General features: G+C 36.2%; 1 protein-coding gene across 5 annotated transcripts in view; it reads right to left on the reverse strand.

The window, feature by feature from the left end:
- CCSER2 (coiled-coil serine-rich protein 2) overlaps nucleotides 1-26,854 on the reverse strand; it is a 143,431-nt gene that overhangs the window by 20,096 nt on the left and 96,481 nt on the right. For all 5 annotated transcript variants that reach the window (XM_011985769.1, XM_011985788.1, XM_011985780.1 and 2 more), the window contains 2 exons: nucleotides 22,296-22,382; nucleotides 15,095-15,184 (listed from right to left, as the gene is read on the reverse strand). In XM_011985769.1, the coding sequence (XP_011841159.1) occupies nucleotides 15,095-15,184; nucleotides 22,296-22,382 (177 nt within the window). The remainder of the gene's footprint in view (nucleotides 1-15,094; nucleotides 15,185-22,295; nucleotides 22,383-26,854) is intronic.

Consider the following 26,854-nt stretch of genomic DNA (forward strand, 5'->3'; position numbering starts at 1 on the left):
GTTCAATGTTATACAAAGGGAACCATATTGGGTCTTATGTCCCTAGCCTCCTCACTGACTGAAACATATGCACAAATAAAACTACTGAAACACTATTAAAATATCATCAATGAAAATCAGCCTACAAATCATCATCATACCCAGTTAAATCTGCAAAAGAAATTATGTATATTTTTTTAGACCAATTAATCTGACTTAAAAATAAAGTATTAAAAATTACTGATAATAGTTTATCAGTGTTTACAGATCTTATGAACAGTTTGAAATGAAAAAATTTTTCTCACTTTCCGTATCAACATTCTTTGACTCAGGCATAATCAGATACTTCTTTAAATTTAAGGGTGATCCCACCTTGTTCAATATAAAACAGAAACATAAAAGATCCATTTTCTATGTTGATGAAGGGAAAAAACAGCTACAAAAACTAAATTAACAATCTTTAGGATATTCTAATAAATAAAAATTTTATCTTTTGAAATTATTATACTTTTTTTTTTGCTAATTTGGCAAAAACAGCTTAGAAAATATTGAATAAGCTGATGACCTCAGATGCTCTCCATAGATACTACCTGCTGTTCTGCTGTTTGTGAAATGTTTTGGTTCAAAGGCTTTATACTAAACAGATTCTCAACCAAATCTTCCCTATGCATTTTGCAGAACCAAGCTTCTACCCACTGTACTACTAAGTAAAGAAACTTTCAGATGGGAACATCATAGACATGCTTAAGAAAACAGTCATAGACTCCTTCATCAAGCAGGTATGTTTACCTTTGCTGGTCTGTGGAAATAGCACTGACCTGGGAGTCAGGGAAACTGTTTTTTTCCTTGCATCTTTCCCAAGCCTCATAACCCTGAGAAAATTACTGATTTCTGGGCCTCAGTTTTCTCATTTGTCAGATGCAGAGGTTGGACTGGTTCATCTCGAAGAACCCTCTTACTTTTAGTTCCTATAATTTAGTTACTCATATCTGTACCCATCTCCACTCCAGCAATTTTATAACTCTATTTTTAATTTTGTAACTCTATTTATATGGCATTTAAAGCAATCAACTTTGTATTAAATTGTCTCTCCTGCTAGATCATTAATTCCTGAAATAATTTAGGTGAAAGTATCTGTCACAGTACCTATAACTTGGCAGGAGTTTTAAAAGATATTCGATGTCCGACCTTCTATAGCCTAAAACTCCGCCAGCATATACCAGACACTAAGTAACTACTGATTTAAACAAAATTACATTAATTAACTGTGTTTATGTAGAGATGCAGTTGTAGATCTGTCAATCCTGGCCACACGCTATAACCACCTAAGAAATTTTAAAAACAAAAACAATGATATCTATCTTCATTTCCCCAAGACCAACAAATCATAATCTCTGGCATAGGTCTGAGTATGAGAAGGGAAAGACAACTTTGTGAAATAAATACATAAACAGCGCTGCCTGCCACTGCCAAGGGGCACCCATCTATTAGCTTATTGAACAGTTGTATGCCATCTGAGCTTATGCCCAGAAAGATAAAGAATGTTACTCATTTTATTTCTGCCACCTACAATGCTTCCTCCACTTCTCTACCCATCTGTCAAACACCCATGCAGCCCCCTTAGGCTCTTTCAAACCCATTTCCTAAAAGCTTCTCCTGATCCTACCTAAATTAATTATGATCATTCTTGTTTATAAACACCCACAGCAATTGGTGGAATCTTTCTTCCTCTTTTTCTTCACTTTGATTTGCGTATCTTAAAAATTCTTCTACTAAATATAACCACCCTGAGAATAACAGCTCTCTTACTTTTCTTGGTGTCAACTACTTAGCTTCTTTCAATTTACTTATACAGAGTAGAAATAACATACTCTGATCAGCATTTAATAGAAGAGGGAATTCCAGTTTCAAGGAAAGATGGAGTAGAAATACTTCTCCCTTTTCCTGCTGTCAAATACAGCTAAAAACCTTGGGCACTACATATAAAACACAATACTCCGAAAGGTAGAGAGAAAAAGTGAGACCAGCTTGGGACCCAAGGAAAAGTACAGTGATTTTCTTTTTGCCTAATGTATCCTAAAATGAGTGATAGAAGCTAGCACCTGCAAATGCCAAGGAACACACAAAACAATTAAGAAAGTCTGCATGCACTCTCTAGTCAAAGGATCAGGAAAGAGGTAGCCTAGCAATGCAGAAAACTTGTATCCAGTAATCTACCTAACACCACAGAAAAACCTGTGGCCCCAGCTCCCATTCCCATCAGAAAGGGAGGACTGGGAAGGCCTGGCGTGGTGGCTCACGCCTGTAATCCCAGCATTTTGGGAGGCGGGCGGATCACGAGGTCAGGAGATAGAGACCATCCTGGCTAACGTGGTGAAACGCTGTCTCTACTAAAAATACAAAAAGTTAGCCGGGCATGGTGGCAGGTGCCTGTAGTCCCAGCTACTCGGGAGGCTGAGGCAGGAGAATGGCATGAACTCAGGAGGCGGAGCTTGCAGTGAGCCGAGATCATGCCACTGTACTCCAGCCTGGGCGACAGAGCGAGACTCCGTCTCAAAAAACAAAAAACAAAAAACAAAAAAAAACAGAAAGGGAGGGCTGGGGAGTGTAGGCCTCCACCCTTGCACGGCTGTGACATTTTCTTATGTACTTCTTAAAATATGCATAGAAAATATTTAAGAAACTTATAAATGGAGGAGGAAAAGGGACTTAAAGGGATATAAGGTTTCTACATGTAGTAGACTATATATAGTTAAATATAAATGTGTGTGTGTGTGAAATATAATGCCTAGAGTAACAACCAAAACATTATTATAAAGACATAAACTCAAAACACTATATATAAATAAAAATGGAATTATTTTAAAAAGTAACTAATATACAGAAAAGAAAAAGAAAGTAGAAATAAAGAAAAAAGAAAACAAAAATAAATAAAATGGCAGACTTACATAGCAAAAATTACATTAAATATAAAGGGCTGAAATACACCATTAAAAGACAGATTGGTAGATAGATCATGGCCTAACTATATGCAGATTACAGGAAATTCATGTTATGTATAAATATATATATATATTTTAAAGTAAAAGATGAAAAAGATATACCACGCCAAAAAAAAAAAATCAAAAGAAATTTGGTGTGCTTATATTACTATCAAATAGACTTCAGAGCAAAAAGAATACCCACACACAGAAAAAGACCTCACAAAATGATAAAAAGGTCAATCTACCAAGAAGACACAGTGATCCTAACAGTACACCAAACTGCAGAAATGTACAGTACTTGAAGCAAAATCTCATAAAACTGAATCGCCAAATCTACAATTACAATTGGAGAGCTCAATACCCCATCCCAACAACTGATAAAAGTAACTAGACAAGAAAATCAGCAATGATATATAAAACTCAAGGACACCACTAACAGCACCTAGTCAATGTTTACAGAATATTCTATCCAACAATAGCAAAAAGCAATCTTTTCAAGCATCCACAGAACATTTACCAAGACAGACCACAGTTTGGGCCACAAGACAAGCCACAACAAAGTTAAAATAACTGAAATTATACAGAATGTGTTCTCTGACCACAATGGGATCAAATTAGAAATCAACAATAGAAACATGACAAGAATATGTCCAAACACTTGGATACTAAAATTCATACCCCTAAGTTATCCATGGGTCAGTCAGAGAGGAAGTCTCAAGGGAAAAAAAAACAAAAAAACAAAACAAAAAAACAAACCATATCGAACTGAATGAAAAGAAAATACATAATGTATAGAAACAGTTGAAAAAATATATAATACGTAGGAAACAGCTGAAGTAGAGACAGAAAAGGGAAAAAAAACTTCAATAAGCTAAACTGATGTCTTAAGAAACCAGAGAAAATAAGACCAAAATAAACCCAAAGTAAGAAGAAAGAAAAAAAAATGAGGATAGCAGAAATCAGCAGTTCTGTGGTGTAACCATTCTTTTGCTTCTTTTCTTCTCTAATAAACTCATTTTCACTTTACTCTGTGGATTCACCCAAGATTTCCTGTGTGAGATCCAAGAACCTTCTCTTGGGGTCTGGATTACCCTTTCCGGTAATATATTCCATAATGAACCATGAACAGACAATACTTTGGTCTTCCAAATATCACCTTTTGTCAGGACTCAGAGTTATGAGTGGCTTTCACCACACAGCTGCTTTATGACTGCGCTCCACTCTACCTTGACTACAAGAGACCCTACAAGTTAGGAAGGAATATCATTACCCCTATTAAGCCAAAAGATACCACAGAAGATCGATCTTGGTTGCTCTACAACTTTTAGGATTAAGGGTCCCCTTGTAAAGGGGAGAGGGAAATAGAGGCATCCGAATCAGAGCAATTCCATCTTGAACAAGGGCTAGGTAAAATGAGGATAAGACCAGCAGGACTACATTCCCAGGAGGTTAGGCATTCGCAGTCACCCGATGAGTCACTGGATGAGGAGGCTGGCATTAAGATAAACAGTTCACAAAGACCCTGCCGATAAAACATGATGCAGTAAAGAAGCTGGCCAAAACCCACCACAACCAATATGGCAATGAAAGTGACCTCTGGTCATCCTTACTGCTCATTATATGCTAATTATAATACATTAGCATGCCAAAAGACACTCCCATTAGCACCATGACAATTCACAAATGTCATCAGAATGTCCGGAAGTTACCCTACATCATGGGTCCCCAAGCTCAGGGCCACAGACCAGTACCAATCCATGGGCTATTAGCAACCTGGCAACACAGCAGGAGGTGAGCAACAGGAGGCGAGTGAGTTGAAGCTTCATCTGTATTTACAGCTACTCCCCACTGCTTGCATTGTCACCTGAACTCTGCCTCCAGTAAGATCAGCAGCAGCATCAGATTCTCATAGAAGCAGGAACTTTATTGTGAACTGCACATGCGAGAAATCTAGATTGCTTGCTCCTTATGATAATCTAATGCCTGATAATCTGTCACTGTCTGCCATCACCCCCAGATGGGACCATCTAGTTGTCTAAAAATAAGCTCAGGGCTCCCCCTGATTCTATATTATGGTGAGTTCTATAATGATTTCATTATATATTACAATGTAATCATAATAGAAATAAAGTGCACAATAAATGTAATGTACTTGAATCATCCTTAAACCATCCACACCCCTCCAACAACCCTCTCCCCGTCTGGAAAAGTTGTCTTCCACGAAACCAGTCCCTGATGTCAGAAAGGTTAGGGACTGCTGCACTATATAATTTAAAAGAAAGAGAAACCCAAAGTTTTGGGAAATTCTCGTTCCTTTCCCAGAAAACTCATGAATAATCCTTGCTTAGCATATGACTGAGAAAAAAAACCATTAAAAAGAGCCAACCAGCAGCCCTCAGGGCTCTGTCTATGGAGTAACAATTCTTTTGTTTCTTTACTTTTCTAATAAACTTACTTTCACTATAAAAAGAGCAGGCTCCTTGAAATTGAACATAGAAAAATAGAGAAAATCAAGGAAACAAAATGTTGGTTCTTTAAAAGATCTGTAAAATTGACAAACCACTAGCAAGAGTGACAAAGAAAGAGAAGGTAAATTACCAAAATCAGAATGAAACAAGGAAAATCACTACAGACCCTCCAGCCATTAAGGTAATAAAGGAATATTATGAACAACTTTACAGTCATAAATTTGACAACTGAGAAAAAGGGCCAATTTCTCAAAACCACAAACTATCAAAATTCATCCAAGATGAAAGAAGTCATTTGAATAGGTCAATAACTATTAAGGAAGTTGAATTTATAACTTTAAAAACTCCCAAAATAGAAATCTCCAGGCCCAGATAATTTTACTGATAAATTCTACTAAACGTTTAAAGAAGAATTAATCATTAATTCTACACAATCTCTTCCATAAAGGAGACGAGGAGAAAACACCTTCCAAAGTATTTATGAGGTCAGATTTAACTTAATACAAAGCAGACAAAGGCAATACAACAAAAGAAAAATAAAGAATAAAAAGCATTAACCCCCAGAATACAGATGAGAAAAATCTTTAACAAAATACTATTAACTAGAATTCAGGAATATATAAAAAGAACTACATACCATGACTAAAGGGGTTTATTTCAGGCCTATGAGATTAGTTCAGTATTAGAAAATCAATCAGTGCAATCAATAGGCTACAGAAGAAAACTCATAGGTTCGTAGCAATGACCAAAACAAGAGTAACAAAATCCAACTCACATTCATGATAAAAACTCTTAGCAATCTAGGAATAGAGGGAAACTACTTCAACTTGATAAAAACCATCTCCCAAATATTGAGAGCTAACATCTACTTAAAGGTGAAACACTGAATGCTTCTTCCCCTTAGATTAGGAAAAAGGCAAGAATCTCCATTCTCATAATTCTTATTCAACACAGTAATGAAAATCCAAGCTGGTGACATAATGCAAAGAAAGGAAATAAAAGGCATCAGATCAAAAAGTGAGAACACTGTTACTATTTACAGATGACATAATGGTCAACATTGAAAACCCCAGACTACAGGCCGTGCACGGTGTCTCACGCCTGAATCCTAGAACTTTGGGAGGCCGAGGCGGGTGGATCACGAAATCAGGAGATCGAGACTATCCTGGCTAACATAGTGAAACTCCGTCTCTACTAAAAAATACAAAAATTAGCTGGGCGTGGTGGCGGGCGCTTGTAGTCCCAGCTACTCGGGAGGCTGAGGCAGGAGAATGGCATGAATCCAGGAGGCGGAGCTTGCAGTGAGCCGAGATTGCGCCACTGCACTCCAGCCTGGGTGACACAGCTAGACTCTGTCTCCGGGGGCACGGTGCGGGGAGACCCAAAACTACAGAAAAACTCTCAAAACTAGTAAGTGAGATTACTAAGTTCACAAAATTCAAGGTCAATATACAGAAATCGATTTTATTTATTTATTTATTTATTTATTTGCAAGGGAGTCTTGCTCTGTTGCCCAGGCTGGAGTGCAGTGGCACGATCTTGGCTCACTGCAAGCTCTGCCTCCCAGGTTTACGCCATTCTCTTTCCTCAGCTTCCCGAGTAGCTGGAACTACAGGCACCCGCCACCACACCCGGCTATTTTTTTCTATTTTTAGTAGAGATAGGGTTTCACCGTGTTAGCCAGGATGGTCTAGATCTTCTGACCTTGTGATCTGCCCGCCTCAGCCTCCTAAAGTGCTGGGATTACAGGCATGAGCCACCCCGCCGGCCCAGAAATCAATTTTATTTCTAAGTACCAGCAATCAACACAGGGAAAGTGAAATTTAACAGTATCACTTATAACCACCCCCAAACATGAAAAAGAAAGAAATGTAAGAAAGCATGTAGTGAACTGTGTTCTGAAAACTGAAAAATGCTGATTAAAGAAATCAAAAAGGCTTAAATTAATGGAGAGACATACCATATTCATAAATTGGGAGAATCAACATCTTTACTATTTATTTAAACAGTTTATTTAAACTGTGGTACATCCATATCATGGAATAGTACTCAGCAATAAAAAGAAACAAACTACTGATGCACACAACTACCTGAATGGATCTCCAGGGTGCTATGCTAGTTTTAAAAAGCCAAGCTCCAAAGCTCAACATTGTAAGATAGTATTTATATAAAATCTGAAAATAACAAAATTATAAAGACGTAAAACAGATTTAGTGGTTGCCAGAGGCTAGGAATGGAGAGAAAGTGAGAATGGTTATGAATTTAGAGGTACCACACAAGGGAAAATGCTGTGGTAGTACAATAGTTGTATACCTTAAATATGATGATCGTTACTACACAAGTTATAAAATGGCACAGAAGTGCACACGCATGCACACACACACACCATCACTAATGCCAATTTCCTGGTTTTGGTACTGTACTATAATTATGTAAAATGTAACTATTGTGGAAAACTGGTTGAAAGATAAAAAAGATCTCTCTACATTTTTTGCAACTTCTTATCACTCTTTTGTAATTACACTATGGGCAAACTTTGCTTCTTCTAATGGATACTATAGACAAAGTTTTCAAAAATGCGTTACATAGTTCTGGTATCTGGTATTGAAAAATACAGATTTAGATACCTGTAAACTTATAACCAATAAACGACTCAATTGCTATAATAACTATATTTAATTTGCTTGTATCCTTAAGAAACAATTCTGTTTTTTCGGTTATTGGTTTAACCTGTATCCATGAAAGAAAGTAACACAACTAATGTTTAAAAAAAAAATAGAAGAAACGACAAACAAAAGAATTCTTGTCATAAATTCTGCATGCCACACAATGTCTCAGCAACATAGATGGCTCCTGTCAACATTCAGATCATCAAAACACAGGCTGTATTCCATGGCCAATGTCTAATATTGAGTAAACACTGAATAATTTAAAAATAACTGTATGACCAGATCATAAATATTACTTATTTAAACACCAATGTATATATGATTTTCTCTAAAAATACTTTTAGCGGCATTAAAAAATATAAGTAATAGTGAATACAAATAAAAGACCTTAAAGAAGTAATTCCCTCTGGAACACACACACACACACACGCACACGCACACACACACGCACTCACATGCAACGTCTCTCCAGAGAAATAATGAGCTCATTTAAATTTAAAATCAGGACATTTGGCTGGGCACGGTGGGTGGCTCATGCCCGTGGTTGCAGCACTTTGGGAGGCCGAGGTGGGCAGATCACCTGATGTCAGGAGTTCAAGACCAGCCTAGCCAATATGGTGGAACCTGGTCTTTACTAAAAATACAGAAATTAGCCGGGTGTGGTGGGATGCACCTGTGGTACCAGCTACTTGGGAGGCTGTGGTGGGAGAATCTCTTGAACAGGGAGGCAGATGTTGCAGTGAGCCAAGATCACACCACTGACTCCAGCCTGGGCAACAGACTAAGATTCCATCTCAAAAAAAAAAAAAAAAAAAAGGAAAAGAAAAAAAATAGACATTTTTGCCACATAAAAATTAATCAGTAATGTTGCCCACTTCCAAATCAGGAAAGATTACGGTCTGAGAAAATGGATTTGGGGGAGATTATTCATAAGATAAATCTTTTGCCTGCATTGTCTTTTGGTTAGCATTCCATCCCATCTCTCAGTCAAGAAAAAATAGAGCGGAGTTCTTTCCTAATAAATTTCTATGGTTGCTAGAAACTAGGTAAAATCTGTCTCCTTTGGAAATCATAAACATTTGATGTGATTTTTATGATGTAACTGTGATAGTTTTCTGCTTTTACCTTTTCTATTTTATAAATATTTATGATGGGAAAATACTTGACTCGGTAAATCTGAGGCCCAAAAACCTAATTCTTTTTTTTTGAGACAGTTTCACTCTTGTTGCCCAGGCTGGAGTGCAATGGTGCAATCTCAGCTCAATGCAACCTCCATCACCTGGGTTCAAGTGATTCTCCTGCCTCAGCCTCCTGAGTAGCTGGGATTGTAGGCATGCACCACCATGCCTGGCTAATTTTTATATTTTTAGTAGAGACAGGATTTCTCCATGTTGGTCAGGCTGGTCTCAAACTCCCAACATCCGGTGATCCACCCGCCTTGGCCTCCCAAAGTGCTGGGACCAAAAACCTAATTCCAAGCACAAAAAGGATGGTTGACAATGCTGACCATATTCCAACTGCTGAACTTATATAAATTACATATGCATATCTTTTATACATACCATAACACGGATTAATCTTTCAGTACTATAATTCCAACAGATCACTTTTAATGTATATAAAATCATCTTTTCTTGCCTCTTTGCTATATATAACAGAGTTAGTTCTTAAAAATATGAGAGAAAATTGGCATTAGATCAAATTGTGCCCATTCAGAATTTTAACTAGTAGGCACCTTTTCACACTGATACCAATACAACGGTCTGTGTATTCATACACTCAATTTTCAGAGTAATCCAGGTCAGGTCATTACATGACAGGCCAGGTAGATCCTTTGGGTCTACCCTGTTCTCCCTGCTTAGAGATTCAAGGGGTAAGTAATAAGGCATTTGAAGGTATGAGTCCAGAAATGTTTTTTTCCTAATATTTTGGCTTCTCTGGTTAACTTGAGGTGTTCAAACAAATGGCTTACAAAAGGTACATATCATAAGATTCTACAATTTACTTAATGTGCAAAATATTCATATTTTTAAATACTGATGTTAAATGCTTTTACAACAGTATTGGAAATACAAAAAATAAATTCAGTTCAAGATAATGCTAATTTTTAAGAATATGCTTGTACATGGATCCATACACTATGTTTAAAAATGGTTTCGTAAGTTTTTATGTTTAAAATGAATCTTGATTTCTCGCATAACCAACATCCGCCAGCAGTATTCACAGTAACATCAACTATTTTCATTTGAGTGATTAGGCACCTTCCATATTGTTATTCTTCTTTTCGTGTTACTCATTTCATCATTGTAGCTTGGTATTTTGCCCCTCAGATGTGGGAAAAAAAATTGCCCCACTTTCCTCTGGAGGTATCATTTTCTGCTCTTACAGCTCATTCTTATCTCTTTTCCCTCTTTTTTCTCCACCTAAATCTGAACTCCATCTTTTTTATTTTCCTTCATTTCCTCTGAAAATTGCTTTTACTGACTTGCCCTTTACTTATTGTTCTAGGTGGCTTTCCATATCCATGTAAGTAGATATCATTAGGTCTAGGGCTGCTTTGTCCAAAATGATGTCAATTAGCTACATGTGACTATTTACATTTAAATTAATTACAACTAAAGAAAATTAAAAATTCTCTTCCTTAATTGTATTAGCCACATTTTCAAGTGCTCAACAGTCACATGTAGCTACAGGTACTACAACGGACAGTACAGAAAGTTGTATAGGACTGTGCCGCTCTAGAGTAGGGCATTCTCAATTCTGGAATATGACTTATGGCTGCCCTCTTTTTATAATGCAAGGCTCAGGGGAGTTTATAACACTATATTATTGCTGTCCCAAGCAGAAGATAGATCCCTTACTCCAGTAAGAAGTGTTTCACGCTGTGGTCCTCAATGCTGAAAACACTGTTCTTAAAAACTTATACTTGAAAACATCCTGTATTATGCCTACAGCATGGCTTAGGCAGTTCCCAATAGTAGTAGAAACCTTTGTCTTGCCCTAAATGAAGAGGACCCACAGGTGACTACTAATGTTCTCTTGCTGGGTTTAGTCTCACAAATACCAACCAATCCAAACTCAAACAGTTTTGTTCTTTATCAGTACAGCTCTAACACCAAAAGCACCTGTAGCATGAAAGCCAAATTTTACTACAGGTAGAAAAAAACTCCTAAAATTCTGAGGATCGATACATATAAAATCAATACACAAAAGGTGAGGTTGAATATATGCAGAAAATAGCATGATAAAATGGTTTTTAGGCCAGGAGGAAGAAAGAATTTGTAAGATAAGAAACACTAACAGGAATAGTCATTATATAAATAGTTGGGAGTGGCTTTCCAGTACCATCTGAAATGACGGTGTGGGGCACAGGGGGTAGCCCTCCTGCCCTTCTATTTCCTCTTTTGTGGAGGGAAATATCAGGGGCTTTTAAATATATATATATATATATATATAACCTAATGACATCAAATACTTGAATCATACAACTTAACATCATGGCCACCAAGCCACTTTCTGATCATACTTTGTTGGTGGTAGTATAAGCCTGTATAAACTTTTCAGAAAAAAAAAAAAAAAAACTGTAGTAATTTATTTCAAGAACCTTACAAAGACCATCCAGTAAAGGAATTAACTCCTTAACTTGATTAAAGGTAATGCATTCTTCATTTTCGTTTAGCAAAAAATCAAACCAAATAATAATAGCAACCATCATTACCATTACCTATGTAGGTTAAAATGCCACATATACAACAAATTCCATCTAAATAGATATGACAGATGGCACATACACATATACACACATCACCAAAAAAGGCTGGAAGACCATATATGAAATGTTAACAATGACTGTCATTGGCTTGTATGACTTAAGTACGTTAAATTTTTCTTAAGTTGTTTTGCTTCTCTATTTTCTATATTTCCTATAGAATAAATATATTGTTATCTCTCAATAAAAATAGACAGGAAAGGAAAAATCCACTTTAGAGTACTTCTCTTTTAAATATATATTTTTTGGCCTCATGTTATTCATAAATATCCTTAGTATTCTATTTTTTCATTCTTTTAGTGAGAGGTATTGAATTTTATTATTTCTATTGAGAAAATGACTTATGTAATTTAATATGTCAAAAGATTTCTTCACACTCACATTAGATTGAACCTAACTTGGTTGTAGAGGAGTTTTCTTTTACACTGTTACTGAAACTATGCCTTTTCAACCAAAAATCCTTTTTTCTCAGTAACTTAAAATACAAGTATGTATGTGGTCAGGCATGGTGGCTCATGTCTGTAATCCCAGCATTTGGGGAGGCTGAGGCAAAATGATCACTTGAGCCCAGGAGTGTGAGACCCCTGTCTCTACAAAAAATCAAAAAATTAGCCAGGCATGGTGGTACACACCTGTGGTCCCAGCTACTTGGAAGGCTGAGGCAGGAGGATCACTTGAGCCCAGGAGGTCAAGGCTACAGTGGACCATAACCGCACCATTGCACTCTAGCCTGGGTGACAGAGCAAGATCCTGTCTCAAAATAAATTAAATAATTTTTAAAATACAAGTATGTTTTTATGGATTATCACAGTGTACTGCTAAGTCTTCTACGATGCAGTGCAAACCTGAGCACCTGTTTTTTTCCTCTCAGGGAAGTAAGTCCTTATTATGATCTCTCACTAAGATTAAGCCTCTGTCCTCCCTTCCCAGAGCTATGATTCTTTTCTCTTCTCTATTCCTTCTAGCCCACTCACCTCCTGCAACCATTCAAAAGAAAAGCAACTAAAATAAGACTGCTGTATACAAGTTGTATAAACACTTGCTCAAGTCACTTCTGCATCTTAGCTTCTTTACATGCAGAAAAAGAGTGTGCTTACTATCATTTAAGCATACCAGAGGTTTCTACAAGCATCTTGAGGGATGGAACTGTATCTTCTTTATACTTACACATCCAAATTAATACAGTGCCTGGCCTGAAGTAGGCACATAAATATCTGCTGAATGAGTAAATGCATATCTGCTTTTCCTCCTTTCCCCTGTTCTACTATTATATTTCTTCTTATTTCCTGTTGATTCTCTACTTCAGAGATCTTATTTGCAGCCATTAAGTGATACCAAAATCCCCTTGGAAAAATCTCAATACATTCAAATTTTTGCTCTGCTGCTGTTGGCAGCAAACCACTCTCCTTCAAAGGCTCTTCAATGTGCTTTTGGAGAAAAGAACCTAGAACTAGCAGTCAAGAGTCTTAAGTTGTAGTACTAGCTCAGCCACTTTTTAATTATAGAAACTTTGCTACACCAGTTTATCTCCCTAGCTTTTGCTACCTTAGCTACAAAACAAAAGTATTTGGCCAGATGATTCCTATAGTAACAGATAGTAGGGAAAGCTGAAGTCTGAGTTTGTTAGGTGTGCTAGGCCGAAAAATTGATCTTCACTTGACCTAAGATCATAGTAAAACTAACTCAAGAATACATTCCAGAACGAGTTACTTTTGTCTGATGAGGAGGAAGACTAACATCCAGTTTCCAGAACAGTGAGGTTGAAGGAGCCAGAGGTGGTATAAAGATTTCCATGAGGATGGCAAAATGGAACTTATCATGCTTAATAGAATCACCAATCTTCTTAGTAGCACAGTTAGAAGACATAACATCCCTATGGGTAAAATGGAGACACCTGGAAAGCCCAAACTTCCATCTAGAAGCAAGGGGCATGGTCTTCTATTAAACAACTGTCTGCAAACAGATGAGCTTCCACCGCCTTTGACATTAAAAAACATTACATCATCTTTGTCTGTTGGTGTGTTTTGCTTTCCACGATTCAAACACAACCTTCATTTTCTTCACCAAGCTCCTTGATTCTTTCAACTAGATTTCCCACATCCTTTGAACCTTATAGACTTACACAGCACTTTACCTACATCAATGTATTCCCAATTTCTTTAAGAAGTACTTATAAACGGAGGAATCCTTCTTTGTCTGTGTATTTCCTTCCCTAATTCCCCACTTCTAGTTTGAAACCCAAATATCTGGGATGAGAGAGGATCATCAAACTTTTGTTGAATAGATTAACTCCTACAATCGTATCTTATAAGAGCACACAAAAAAAATACTTGTTACATGAAAAGAAACAAAACTCTTTTATAAACTTTAAAGGCTTATGGCTAAGCTTTACCAACTAAATTGCTGATTATATTAGCCATTACATTTCTCTGTTCCTTTGTGTTACTAGAATTCCACTCCTAAATATAAGGCAAAAGAAGAGTCAAGGCTGACTTATTAGGCAATCTCTTAATAAGAAATGTCTATTACCTGGCCCCAAACAATAGGAGAATGACTAATGTCCATATGATAATTCTCTGGCTCACGCATATCCTGAACTGAGTTCTCAAGAACTCAAATTAAATGATAGAGTATTTTTAGCACTAAACATGTTTTGAGATACAACATTTTTGAAAAACAAATAAGCACGGAACACACAGGTAGTTTCTATTTAAAGTAAACCATTCCCTAGTTCTGCCTAAAACAAAACTTTTATTGTCTGTATCTTTGTGCATTCATATTTCCTAACACCCTCAACATCTGAGTAATTATAATAAACACATTTAAAAAGTTTTAACAAAAAAGGAATATGCTACATCATATATTTTCTAAGTGTCATATGCTGCTAAAGTAGGATGACTGCATACAGGACTGCTGCTTCCTTTAAGGCATGTGGAACTACTCTCATAAATACATGCAATAAGAGGAGAGTAGACACACAAATAAAATGAACCATAGTGTGCAGAATGAAAAAGCTATTAAATGCACATTCACTTACATAAGACACACAAGAGAAGCTTTAGGAAAGCACATAAACACCTAAGAGACAAGCAAAAATAAATTACCTACAACAAAATTAACAGCCATGACAGATTCAAAATTATTAGAGATTGCTGTAAAAAGAGTGAAATAAAACCTCAAAATAACAAATGACCGGAGAGGAGGCTAAGAGCACATATTACTTACAGGAATTCGTCTCCAGGGTGTTTGGGTATATTTATCAGCATAAGTGCATTTTTCCTCTTTACATTTTTGGTGGCAGATATGCTGAGTTGCCTAAACAAAAACACAAATTTTTACATTGGTTTAATTCTGCATATACACACCAAGACACACAAGAGAAGCTTTAGGAAAACACATAAACACCTAAGAGACAAGCAAAAATAAATTACCTAAAAAAAAGTAACAGCTATGACAGGAGGTAATCAGGGCTCTTTTAGGGGGTATGCAACCAAATCAACAAAAAAGTCACACATGGCAAAATAGTTCTGGCTACTTTTTTTGAAAAAAAAAAAAACGTTATCAACAGCAAACATTAAGGTCTATTAAGTGGTCTCTCATCTTATTCAGGGAGTGGGTTTGAGAGTCAGCCTCAATTCTAACCTTATAAGGTTAGAATTTTGAATAATCTAAATTACCCTTGGCAATCTCCTATATTGTCCATAAAACATACAATATATGATTTTATATAAATCAATATATAGAGTTAAGTATATGGATGTAGAACATATAGGAATATTCAGTATATAAAGAATACAACGGCAGAATTTACAGTATTTCCCTAAACTGTCATGGTACTACAGTCACTAAAGCTCAGTTTCTTAAATGCATTTTTTATGGGACTCTGCTGGACACTGAATACCACCAGTCCACTTGTCAGGATGTCTGTTCTCATGTGCCGTCTGATGAAGCCTCTTTCATGATGTGTTGACTTTACTGGACTGAAATATTTTGAAGAGTGTCAGCCCTTTGACAAGATCCATCTGACCATTTCTGTTCACAAATGATTTCTCCACACGATTCCACTCAAAGCACACTCATTTACATAACACAAAGTAACTGTCTCAAATAATCATCACTTTCAAAAAACATCATTAAAATATTGATAAAGAGAATTCTCCTGGCCAGGTGCAGTGGCTCACACCTGTAATTCCAGCACTTTGGGAGGCGGAGGCAGGTGGATCACGAGGTCAGGAGATCGAGACTATCCTGGCTAACATGATGAAACCCCGTCTCCACTAAAAATACAAAAGATTTGCTGAGCATGGTGGCGGGCGCCTGTAGTCCTAGCTACTTGGGAGGCTGAGGCAAGAGAATGGCATGAATCCGGAAGCAGAGTGCGCAGTGAGCCGAGATCGCACCACTGCACTCCAGCCTGGGCAACAGAGTGAGACACCATCTCAAAAAAAAAAAAAAAAAGAGAATTCTCCCTTAGTGAAAATCTAGAAAATAACCACATTATTTGTTAAACAACCTCTCTGGAGGTAGACATACTTTCTCATAGGAAACTAAAAAATTCTTGATTATTGCATCAGGTTAAAATGAGACATTTCTACTTTAATAATATTTACCCATATTCAAAATTTTTCTTAACTGCAATCAGATCATTCCAATTTCTTCATACAACATAAAATCTAAAAACAAAAATGTCTATCATAGAGACATATTTTTCATTCCTATGAGACAGTCACTGAAACAAAATTCAATATAGGCCAGGTACAGTAGCTCACACCTGTACTCCCAGTACTTTGGGAGGCTGTGGCTGGCGGACTGCTTGGGCCCAGGAGTTCCAGACCAGCCAGGGCAACATGGTAAAACCCTGTATCTACAAAAAACACACAACAAAAACAGTCAGGCATGGTAGCATGTGCCTGTAGTCCCAACTACCTAGGAGGTTGAGGGAAGGATCACCTGAGCTCAGGAGGTCGAGGTCACAGTGTGCTGAGACTGCATCACCACACTCCATCTTGGGTGACAGAGTGAGATGCTAACTCCAAAATAACCCCCTAAATTCAATATATAATTGAGTCAACTTACAGTCTCTTGGAATTCACTGTAATAGGATCAACTTTTAACATATATGAGGGGTATATGATGAACAGAAAGGTAACTTAAAAACACTATTGAAATGAAAGCACTTTACTTATTCCATCCTATTGCAATTCCAGAAATTCAGGTGCTCCTTGATTTATGATGGGGTCACACCTGGATAAACTCAAATATTGCTAAAAACGCACTTTTGACTTGGGATTATTTTCAACCTATGATGGGTTTATCAGGACATAATTCTGTCATAAGTTGAGGAGCTTACTGAATGAGTATCACTTTTGTACCATCATATAATCAAAAACTCCTAAGTAGTGGACTGTCTATAATTTATTTTCTGTTCTATATGCTAACACATGAAAAATAATATTTGGTAAATATTTGGAAAGTCTAGTTTCTAGTGGCACGTCAACACATATAAAATGACTTAACAAATCATTTTCTCACCATCTGCCTTCTTTATTGCTGAGAGACTGTACAGATGCTCACCTTCTATTTGGTCGCATATTTGGGGAAATGCGTCCTAATCTCTTACCCCAAGGAGCTAGATCTTAATTAGTCTGAACCAATGTGATTAATCCCATTCTTCTATGCTTAGGAAGGGACAAGTAACTCAAATCTAGCCAATCAAATAGGAAAGTCTAGGGTATCTGAGAAAGGGTTTGTTGATTTTAAAAACAGACACTGGAGATAACAGGCCCTTAACCTATCCTTGGGTATTACTGTGTGAGAATGTGACACACAGAGCAACAGACATCTTGTGACCATGAATGGACAGCCAAGAGGATTCCAAAAAAATCCATCTGGAACCTAATCAATCATTAGCCAAATGATCAATAAGAAACCACGGAAATGGATGGGACCTATATAATTTCTTGTTGAGTTTACAACTGTTTTTATTTTTAAAATTACTTTTGGTTAGGGACTTTTACTTGGAACTTAAAACATCATAAGGTATGCACTGATTTACACTGAATGATTTAGGGCTTATATAAGAGTTGCTATTCATCATGTATCCACGGACCAGGCATTAGGTAGTTTACATATGTAGTTCTATCACAACGTAACTATCATAACCCTATATGGTCAGTACTACTTTTTTTTTTGAGATGGAGTCCTGTTCCACTGCCCAGGCTGGAGTGCAGTGGCATGCGATCTTGGCTCACTGCAACCTCGGCCTCACGGGTTCAAATAATTCTCCTGTCTCAGCCTCCCGAGTAGCTGGGACTACAGGTGTACGCCACCATGCCCAGCTAATTTTTATATTTTTAGTAGAGACAGGGTTTCACCATGTTGGCCAGGCTGGTCTCGAACTCCTGACTTCAGGTGATCTGCCTGCCTTTGCCTCCCAAAGCACTGGGATTATAGGTATGAGCCACTGTGCCCGGCCCAGTACTACTTTTATTATCCTCATTTACAGAAGGGGCCTAGGAGAGATTATAGAACTCCCTTCAGAGAACGTGGCTATTAAGTTTCAAAGTCAGGATCTGAACTCAGGTCTGTCTTGGCATTTCAAATATACTATGCTGCTAGCCCACTTAACGTGAGTTCCACTGTCTACGTGTCTCCATAAAGGAAACTCTACACTAGCAATTTCCCAAGATTATTCTGAAGAGTCAATGAGAAATGTATCTGTACTATTATTTAACTATGATATTGCAGTAAAGATAAACAGGCATTCTTAGAATTTTTAAATAAGGTTTGAATAGTTTAACTTCTATGCCTTTCAGTTAATTCTCAAAGCAGTGCAATCTGATTTTAAATCAGCATATTTTGAATACAACACTTTGTAATGTCAATGTATTTTTATGAAGGTTTGCATGCAAACATAGGTTGGAGTTGAATGTATATTTTTTTAAAAGATAAAAAAGCATAGAAGGCTATAACTGAAAGGGAACTTGGAAATCACCTAGACAAACCTTCATATTTTGGATAAAGAAAGTACTAGAGAGAGGTGATGGAAACTGTCAGTGCCATTACCTAATTAATATCAGAAACAAGTCCTTTAACTCCTAGCCTATGATTCTTCTGATTTTTATTCTTATATTAAGAATAGAAATGTAAAAAAAATTAAAAATTTTTAAAATAGGTGATTTTAATTTGATAATGTGAAAAATGCTGTTACTTATCTTTGTTTTCAAATGGTTTGTATCTGTTAAAACTCTCTTGGTTTCAACAAGTGACTTTCTCAAGTTCTATAACTAAACTTGATACTATTAAAATCTTTGAGTAATTTCTAATTTTCTACTATAAGAAGGATACTTGGCCACCTAAAACTAAGGCATTCACTTTACAGAGATCACTGCTTGCAGTGAGAAGCAGTGTATCTTTTCTAATCCTCTAAATTTATGTTGAGAAAACCACACTAACATTAGTCTTTACATGAACTGTAAAGAAAATATCAGAGTTCTCCTGGTACGGGGCCACAGCTCCTCTGCAATTTGTAAACACACTAATGAGATTCTAATGTGTTTACAGAGGGAATTTCTAGCTGAATACACCACAGCTTCCCAAGCAATCCATGGGAAAACTATGCACACCACCTAGAAAAACAGGTGGCAGGCTCTTTTACGATAAATATGATTTCTAGGTTGAATATATTGTGTACAGAGAATTTCAAGGTACCTACTGATAAAGATTAATGCTTTCACTTTTCTTTCTTTAGGATGCTCTTCAATATTTCTTGAATCTTTCTAAAAATTATTTTCAAGGTGAGATACTGTTCAGGACAACTGGTGCAGTCTCTTCAACAAATCAACACACACACACACACACACACACACACACACACACAAGAATGGTTCTAAATTAAAAGAGACTTAAGGGATATAACCAGTTGTGCATAGTCCTAGACTGAATTTTAGTTTAGGGACATCAAAGTACAGGATGTTTTTGGAACAACTGAGAAAATCTTAGTATGGACTAGACATTAGAAGATGTTAAGGAATTACTATTAATTGCTTAGAGATGGTAATATAACTTGAGCTATGAAGAGACCTGTTCTTACTTTTTTAAAGATACAATCTGAGGTTAAAAGAAAGAATATGTTATCGAAATTTCACGGCATAAAAAGATTCATCTTTCATTATTTATCATATGTCCATATAAAGTGACCTTTTTCACAAATCTTCGTCTTAAATTTACTTTTCTAATTTTACTACTGCAATCCTAATATTTTTGATGAGAATAATTTTATTCTGTCTCCCCCAATCTTTTATTTTACTTTTTAGACAGAGTCTCACTCTGTCACCCAGGCTGAAGTGCAGTGGCATGCTCTTGGCTCACTGCAACCTCTGCCTCCTGGGTTCAAGTGATTCTTCTGCCTCAGCCTCCCAAGTAGCTGGGGACTACAGGCGTGAACCACCACACCCAGCTAATTTTTTTTTTATTTTTAGTAGAGACAGGGTTTCACCATGTTGGCCAAGCTGGTCTCGAACTTCTGACCTCAAGCAATCCACCCACTTAGGCCTCCCAAAGTGCTGGGATTACAGGAGTGAGCTACCATGTCCAGCCTCCCCTAGTCTTTTATGTTCAGCCTTATTGTGCCATTTTCCTTTAGCTAAATTTATTTTATACAAAGCTAGTTACTGGATTTTGCTTTAGATCCTCAAGGGAAGTCTCTCCAAGACATAAGACTATTTGCAATTACTATTATATTTGTTATATTTGGTCTAATTTCTTTTACTTTAGTTTTGTGCTGTTTTTAAGTTTTCCTTATTTTTCTACTTTGTCTTTTTTTTTAATTTTAACTTTTGCAAGATACTTTACTCCAACTTACTAATAGTTACTTTAAAGCATGTCATAAACATTATTATAATTTATCTAAGTATATTTTTAAAAATTAAGAATGTAGAATATTCATTTGTAGAAGATAAAAAATTCAGTACTTCTAACTTCCTTCAGCATATTCTTTACCTTCTTCCTCAAACTTATTTAATCTGAATATTTTCCAAAATTAATAGCAACTTAAAAATTTAAAATTAAAAATAATTTTTAATTTCAGAAAAATTAAGGATTTGTAAATGCAAAGAAATCCCAACATTAGAATGATATGTAATTTACACTAGGTAAAATGGGCAGTAAGTTTTCTCCAACTAGTGGCTCAAAAGTTTATACCACTTAGTTTCCATTTCACTGCTCATTCATTTTAATCTTTATCTCCTTATTCTTGAGTTCTTTTTCAATGTACCCCTCAAATATCTGAAATGCATTAACTGGGTAGCATATCTGTCAAGACATTAAAGGTCAGAATTTACCTTTGCATATAAATAAAAACTTGCTTGGATATAAAATAAGAGGTTCATAACCTCTTCTCTGAATTGTACAAGACACAATATCCTGTGCTCTGTAATATATTTTTGCAAAAATCGAAGCTTACATAATTTCCTTTGTTGTCTTTTTTCTTCTCCCTGAAAGTTGACTGGGTTCTTGTCTTTGGCTTTGAACACAAACACTAGGCCTTATTATTTGCCTGTTTAATTTTATATGTGACAGGACCTCAATTTGCAATATTATGCTATTTTTTATTCAGATTCATAAATTTTCTTTCTTTAATCATAATATTTGATTTGTCTGCTCTATTTATTCATGAAATAGATCTCTGTGAGCTGACCCCAGTGGTTCAGAGCTCAGTATATCCTTTATATTTTCAGTGAGATTAATATTTCACCAAATTACTTTGTTAGACCAAAATGTGCTCTTGACTCACAACAAAGATTTCCTTTTGACTGCTGTGATTTTTAGGCCATTATTTTCTTCTTATTATGGTCTTTTATATACAAACTAAATAATAATTAAATTCAACACACCATATTGTTTTCAAATGAGACTAATATTTGAAATTGCACAATTATTAGATTATAAAGATTCAAACATGACTCTGATGGATCATTCAACATCATCCATAGGAAATAAACATTTTCTTGGAATACTCTTCAATCTGACAGTTATGCAGCTACCTAAATCTGAAGACCCAGGCTAATTCTCCTCACAGAGAGAGAAAATATCCTGTTCTCAACTCACTAGTACTTGTTTCTTTAAATATATCTGAAGAAAAGCTATTTACCCTTCTATCAACAAAATGAATGCAAATTGGTGAATTTTAAATACCCAAAACTGAGGTCACTGAATCAATGAAGAATTTTCCAAACCAAATACTTAATATTTAGATTAAAAGTTAAAACACACACATTAATTACAGTGAATATAATCTAAAAATAATATAAAAGTGCAACTTTGAGAGCCAAAAATAAAGCTAAACTCTAATTCTGGCTCAGAGTTTTATGAAAAACACATTTCACCCAGTTTGAAAAGTCTCTACACATTACACTACAATACTTACAAGCTGAAGTTCTAATAGTTGGATCTTTTCATCTTTTTTCTTTATTTCCTCTTTAAGTTGTTTTATTTCATTTAATAAATCTTCAGTCTGAAATATTAAAACATTTTTAGATGAGGTATTTAAAATACCATAATGAGAAGCATGAAATCAATGATGAAGACACAGTAATGAATGAACCATCTGGTCATTTAAGGGGGAAATCCTCTTTTTAAAAAAAACACAAGATTTCATCCAATAATGAAGTCTGACATGTTGACAATGAGCAACAGTAGCAGCAACAGTTAGCATTTATTGAGCACTTATTAGATGTTAAAAACTAAGCACTTTCAGGTATTTAAGCATTTGATTCTACCCACACTCCTGAGGTAGGTGCTGTAATCCCTTTTTTACATATAAGAAAACTGGGACATAGGTCACAGAGTTAAAAAAAAAAAAATCGCATACAAAAAAGCAACTTTAGCTAGACTTCAAGAGATACATAAAACTAGCCTGTGAAAGAAAACAAAGGGCATGAGAAGCAAAGGCAACAGAATAATTAAAGGCACAGAGGCATTTCATGGCTGGTTTAGAAATCAGCAAAAAAGATAAATGTGCCTGAAGGATAACAAGGAAGATTCTTTGTCCATGAGCTACTTTTTGAGGAGTACCTCCTGAATCAAAGAGAGAACACCTTGTCAATTGGATCTATAAGAAATGCCTAATACTATTAAATGGAAACCTACTGTCAAGTTAAGCAGGAATTCAGTTACATTTCCAAAGTGTTAATCATTACTCTATAGTTAGTCCATGTTGTTTGTGTATCATTAGTCAGTTATCCAAAAGAGAAAGTAAATAAGCAAGGAAATTCAAATATAGATGTGAATAATATCTTTCCAGAGAGAAAAACAAGTAAGCAAATAATTAGACTGTGTTACAACAAGCAAAGAATGTCATCCCCTTTAGATACATCGGGAACAAAAACATATATTCTCTTTAACAAAGAGATCAGAAATAGACATTTTACAAAGGTTTGATCATATCACATAAGCATCCCAAACAATGTGGAAGATTTTTTAAATGCTATTATGTATACTATAATTGAAAAAGACTTTATTACATACAAAAAATAATCTTCACTTGAATTTTAAGTTTAGGAATTATAAAAATTCATAAAGATAAAAAAGATGTATTGCAGATCATGAAAGACACATTTCTAAGAATACATTTAGAAGGACACATTTCCAAGTTATGTAGCAAATACAGCTATTCAAAAGAAATTATTTATATTTAATTATATAACATTTTAAAGCATCTTAACAATTAACATTAGTTAAAAGCTATTGAAAAATCCACGCAAATATGACAGAGGATTTATATCTCAAGTATATTAAGAGCCTGTCCAAACATTTAAGATCATTTTTAGGTCTCAACAGACACATAGCCGGTTCTCACAAATACACATGTAAATGGTAAAATGTTGTATTTAACTTGTTGAATAAAGTATTGTTTTATAAATATTAAGTTAGTGGTGAAATACCCAATGTAATTAACCAGACTGCAGAAAAAATGGCACATCATTAGACACAGCAGTTAACCTTTTTGGACAAAGCTGTATTTTTAAGAGCCATCAAAATACCTGCACTCTGATTCAGTTATCCCATTCCTAGGAATCCATGTGAAAGAATTGATCCTAAGTAAGAGAAAACCTGTAACAAGGTGTTATCTGAAAGTTAACAAGTTTACAATTGTCCTATAGGAGGATAACTGGAATAAAATGTAGCAACTTGATGGAACACTATACAGCCATCATTCATGCAGTCACCAGTAGGTTCTGACAGTGTTACACAAGAAATGGACCCAAAAATGAAACCAACAAACAATGTGCTAAGAACATTAATAGCCAGCATGTATATAGCACTTGCTATATGGCAGGCACTGCTCTAAGGATTTTTTTTCCCCACCAAAACCATTTCGTTGTTTTAATTTTATTTTTAATTGTACATATTCATGGTTTACAAAGTAATGTTTTGATACATATAATGTATAGTGATTAGATCGGGCCAATTAGCATTTCCACCATCTCAAACATTGATCATCTCTTTGCATTGGGAACACTGATTTTATACATAAAGATAGGCAAAGAAGTGACATCACACATTAGGAATGAGGGACTACAGTGGAGTTCCAAAGGATAAGCACAAGATTCAGAAGACAGAGGAGTGTGGTAGGCTTGAAATTTTAGTTAAAGGATTCTAAGTGTCACACAATAATACAAAGGTGAGGGCAAGCATAGCACATATGGAGAATCATAAGCAGTGTCGCTGTTGCACTTAGGCTCTGATGAATGGTGAGGAGCAACTGGCTAGTAAACTAGGCAAGGGCCAGATCACAGACAGCCATGACTATCACGCATGGCCTTAGCTAGGTAGTGACAGATTTGCATTTGAGATGGCTTTGACAGGTGTTTAGAGGACAAATTTTAACAACAGCAACAAAACTGAGCTAGGCACTTATGAAAATATTATAATAATCCAAATAAGAGTAGAAGCCTGACCCAACAGAGTGATCATACAGATGAAAAAGGAGAGAAGAAATCAAAATTTTGAGATTTTGGCAATTCACTGCATGTGAGAAAAGAACAGAGGAGCATTCAAGGGTGACACTGTATTTCTAGCTTGAGTGACACGGTGAATAGCTGTGCCAACAAAAGAAATGGCGAATACGGAAGAACAACAAGTATGTCCAAAGAGGAATATGTGTGAGCTTTAAATATATTGTTAGATGGGTGGGTGGGGGGTAGGAGGGAGGTGGGGGCATGGCGGAGTCAGAAGAGATCTTGAGGTTTCTTCAGTTCAGTACGTCAAAGCACTGTATGTTGGGATACTGGCTTCTGAGCTCAACAGTCATCAATTTTTTCATTAAATAAATAAAATGTTTAAGACATCTCACATACAAATACACACACACACATATATGGGGGGGGGGTGAGAGAGAGAGAGAGAGAGAGACTGTGTTAGAGGTACTTATGGGTGGGACACACAATAGAAGTGTGTCCAGTGGGCAACTGGATTACCAAGCATGAAAGAGAGGCGTTTTACATGTTATCCATATGTGTCATATTTGAAATTATGAGAGTAAGAAGTTCAAAGAGGACTGGACTAAAGATATAAATTTAACATTTAAAGAAGAGGAGAAAACTACAGGAAAAAATGTTGAAAGGTATGAGGGATTCCAGAGAGAAGTGACACAAAAGCCAAAGGAGAAAGTTTTTAAAACAAAGGTCATGTCAAACGTCTACAGCATTGAAATGGTAGATATTTTCATTGTTTCAAGTTTTCACACTAACTGGAAAGGAGTTTAAAGGGAGTCAAGGAAAAATGTATTTGATTTACTGAAATTAAGTGAAATATACACATTTACAAATGAATAATGACAAGAAAGTAAAGGAATCACGCTCAAGACAGATGAGAGAGGAGGAAGAGATGCAGTTAGGTCATTAAGCAGCAGCGGAAGACAAGAGTTAAGAACACAGAAGAAGAGCTGATATTACATAGCACAGTGGGCATTTTTATCCTGTAACTGGAACAAAGGAGTAAGAATGAGACAAATATAGGTAAGTTAGAAGGCAAGATGGAGGCCGGGCACAGTGGCTCACACCTGTAATCCCAGCACTTTGGAGGCCAAGGCAGGCAGATCACCAGGTCAGGAGATTGAGACCATCCTGACTAACACGGTGAAACCCTGTCTCTACTAAAAATACAAAAAAAAAAAAAAAAAAATTAGCCAAGCATGGCAGCGTGCACCTGTAGTCACAGCCACTCAGGAGGCTTAGGCAGGAGAATGGCATGAACCCAGGAGGTGGAGCTTGCAGTGAACCCAGATCACGCCGCTGCACTCCAGCCTGGGCGACAGAGCGAGACTCCATCTCAAAAAAAAAAAAAAAGAAAGGCAAGCAGGCAGGGAGCATAAGATATTTACTGGATGAACAAACATAAGGCTACCTGCAGAGGTTGAGACAGCTGAGCATGGAGCTTCATAGGGCTATTTGAAGGAGCTCATTAAGGGAATGGGAGAGGGATCTGTCCTGAGATATATAAAAGGACAGATTAGAGGCATGGTAAGTCCAATGGAGACTTTAGATCCAAAAATTTTAATGGCACAAGATGCAGTATTTGTGTCATTTGAAACTGCACTGCTAAATCATTTTGGATGAAAGGTGACATAGTTGGGGATTTGCTGATAAGAATGCAAAAGAGACCAGAATACTGAAGAAAAGAGACAGTATGACCTGTTGCATCTCAGCTTAAACAAGAAAGACTAGGAATAATCTGCCTGGAAGGAAATGGAGCAGGGACAAGAAATAAATACTGTGTAACAAAATGTCTATCATATAACATTAAATATTTAGATGAACTAGACAGGAACACTGAAAAAAAGTAAAGATACCAATTGTGTAAAAATGTTGGAATTAAATTTTTTTCTTTAAAACACAATTTCTTGTTTGGGTGTGGTGGCTCATGCCTGTAATCCCAACACTTTGGGAGGCCGAGGTGGGTGGATTACCTGAGGTCAGGAGTTTG

This window comes from Mandrillus leucophaeus, unplaced genomic scaffold, assembly GCF_000951045.1.
Source record: "Mandrillus leucophaeus isolate KB7577 unplaced genomic scaffold, Mleu.le_1.0 Scaffold1075, whole genome shotgun sequence".
Lineage (NCBI taxonomy): Eukaryota > Metazoa > Chordata > Mammalia > Primates > Cercopithecidae > Mandrillus > Mandrillus leucophaeus.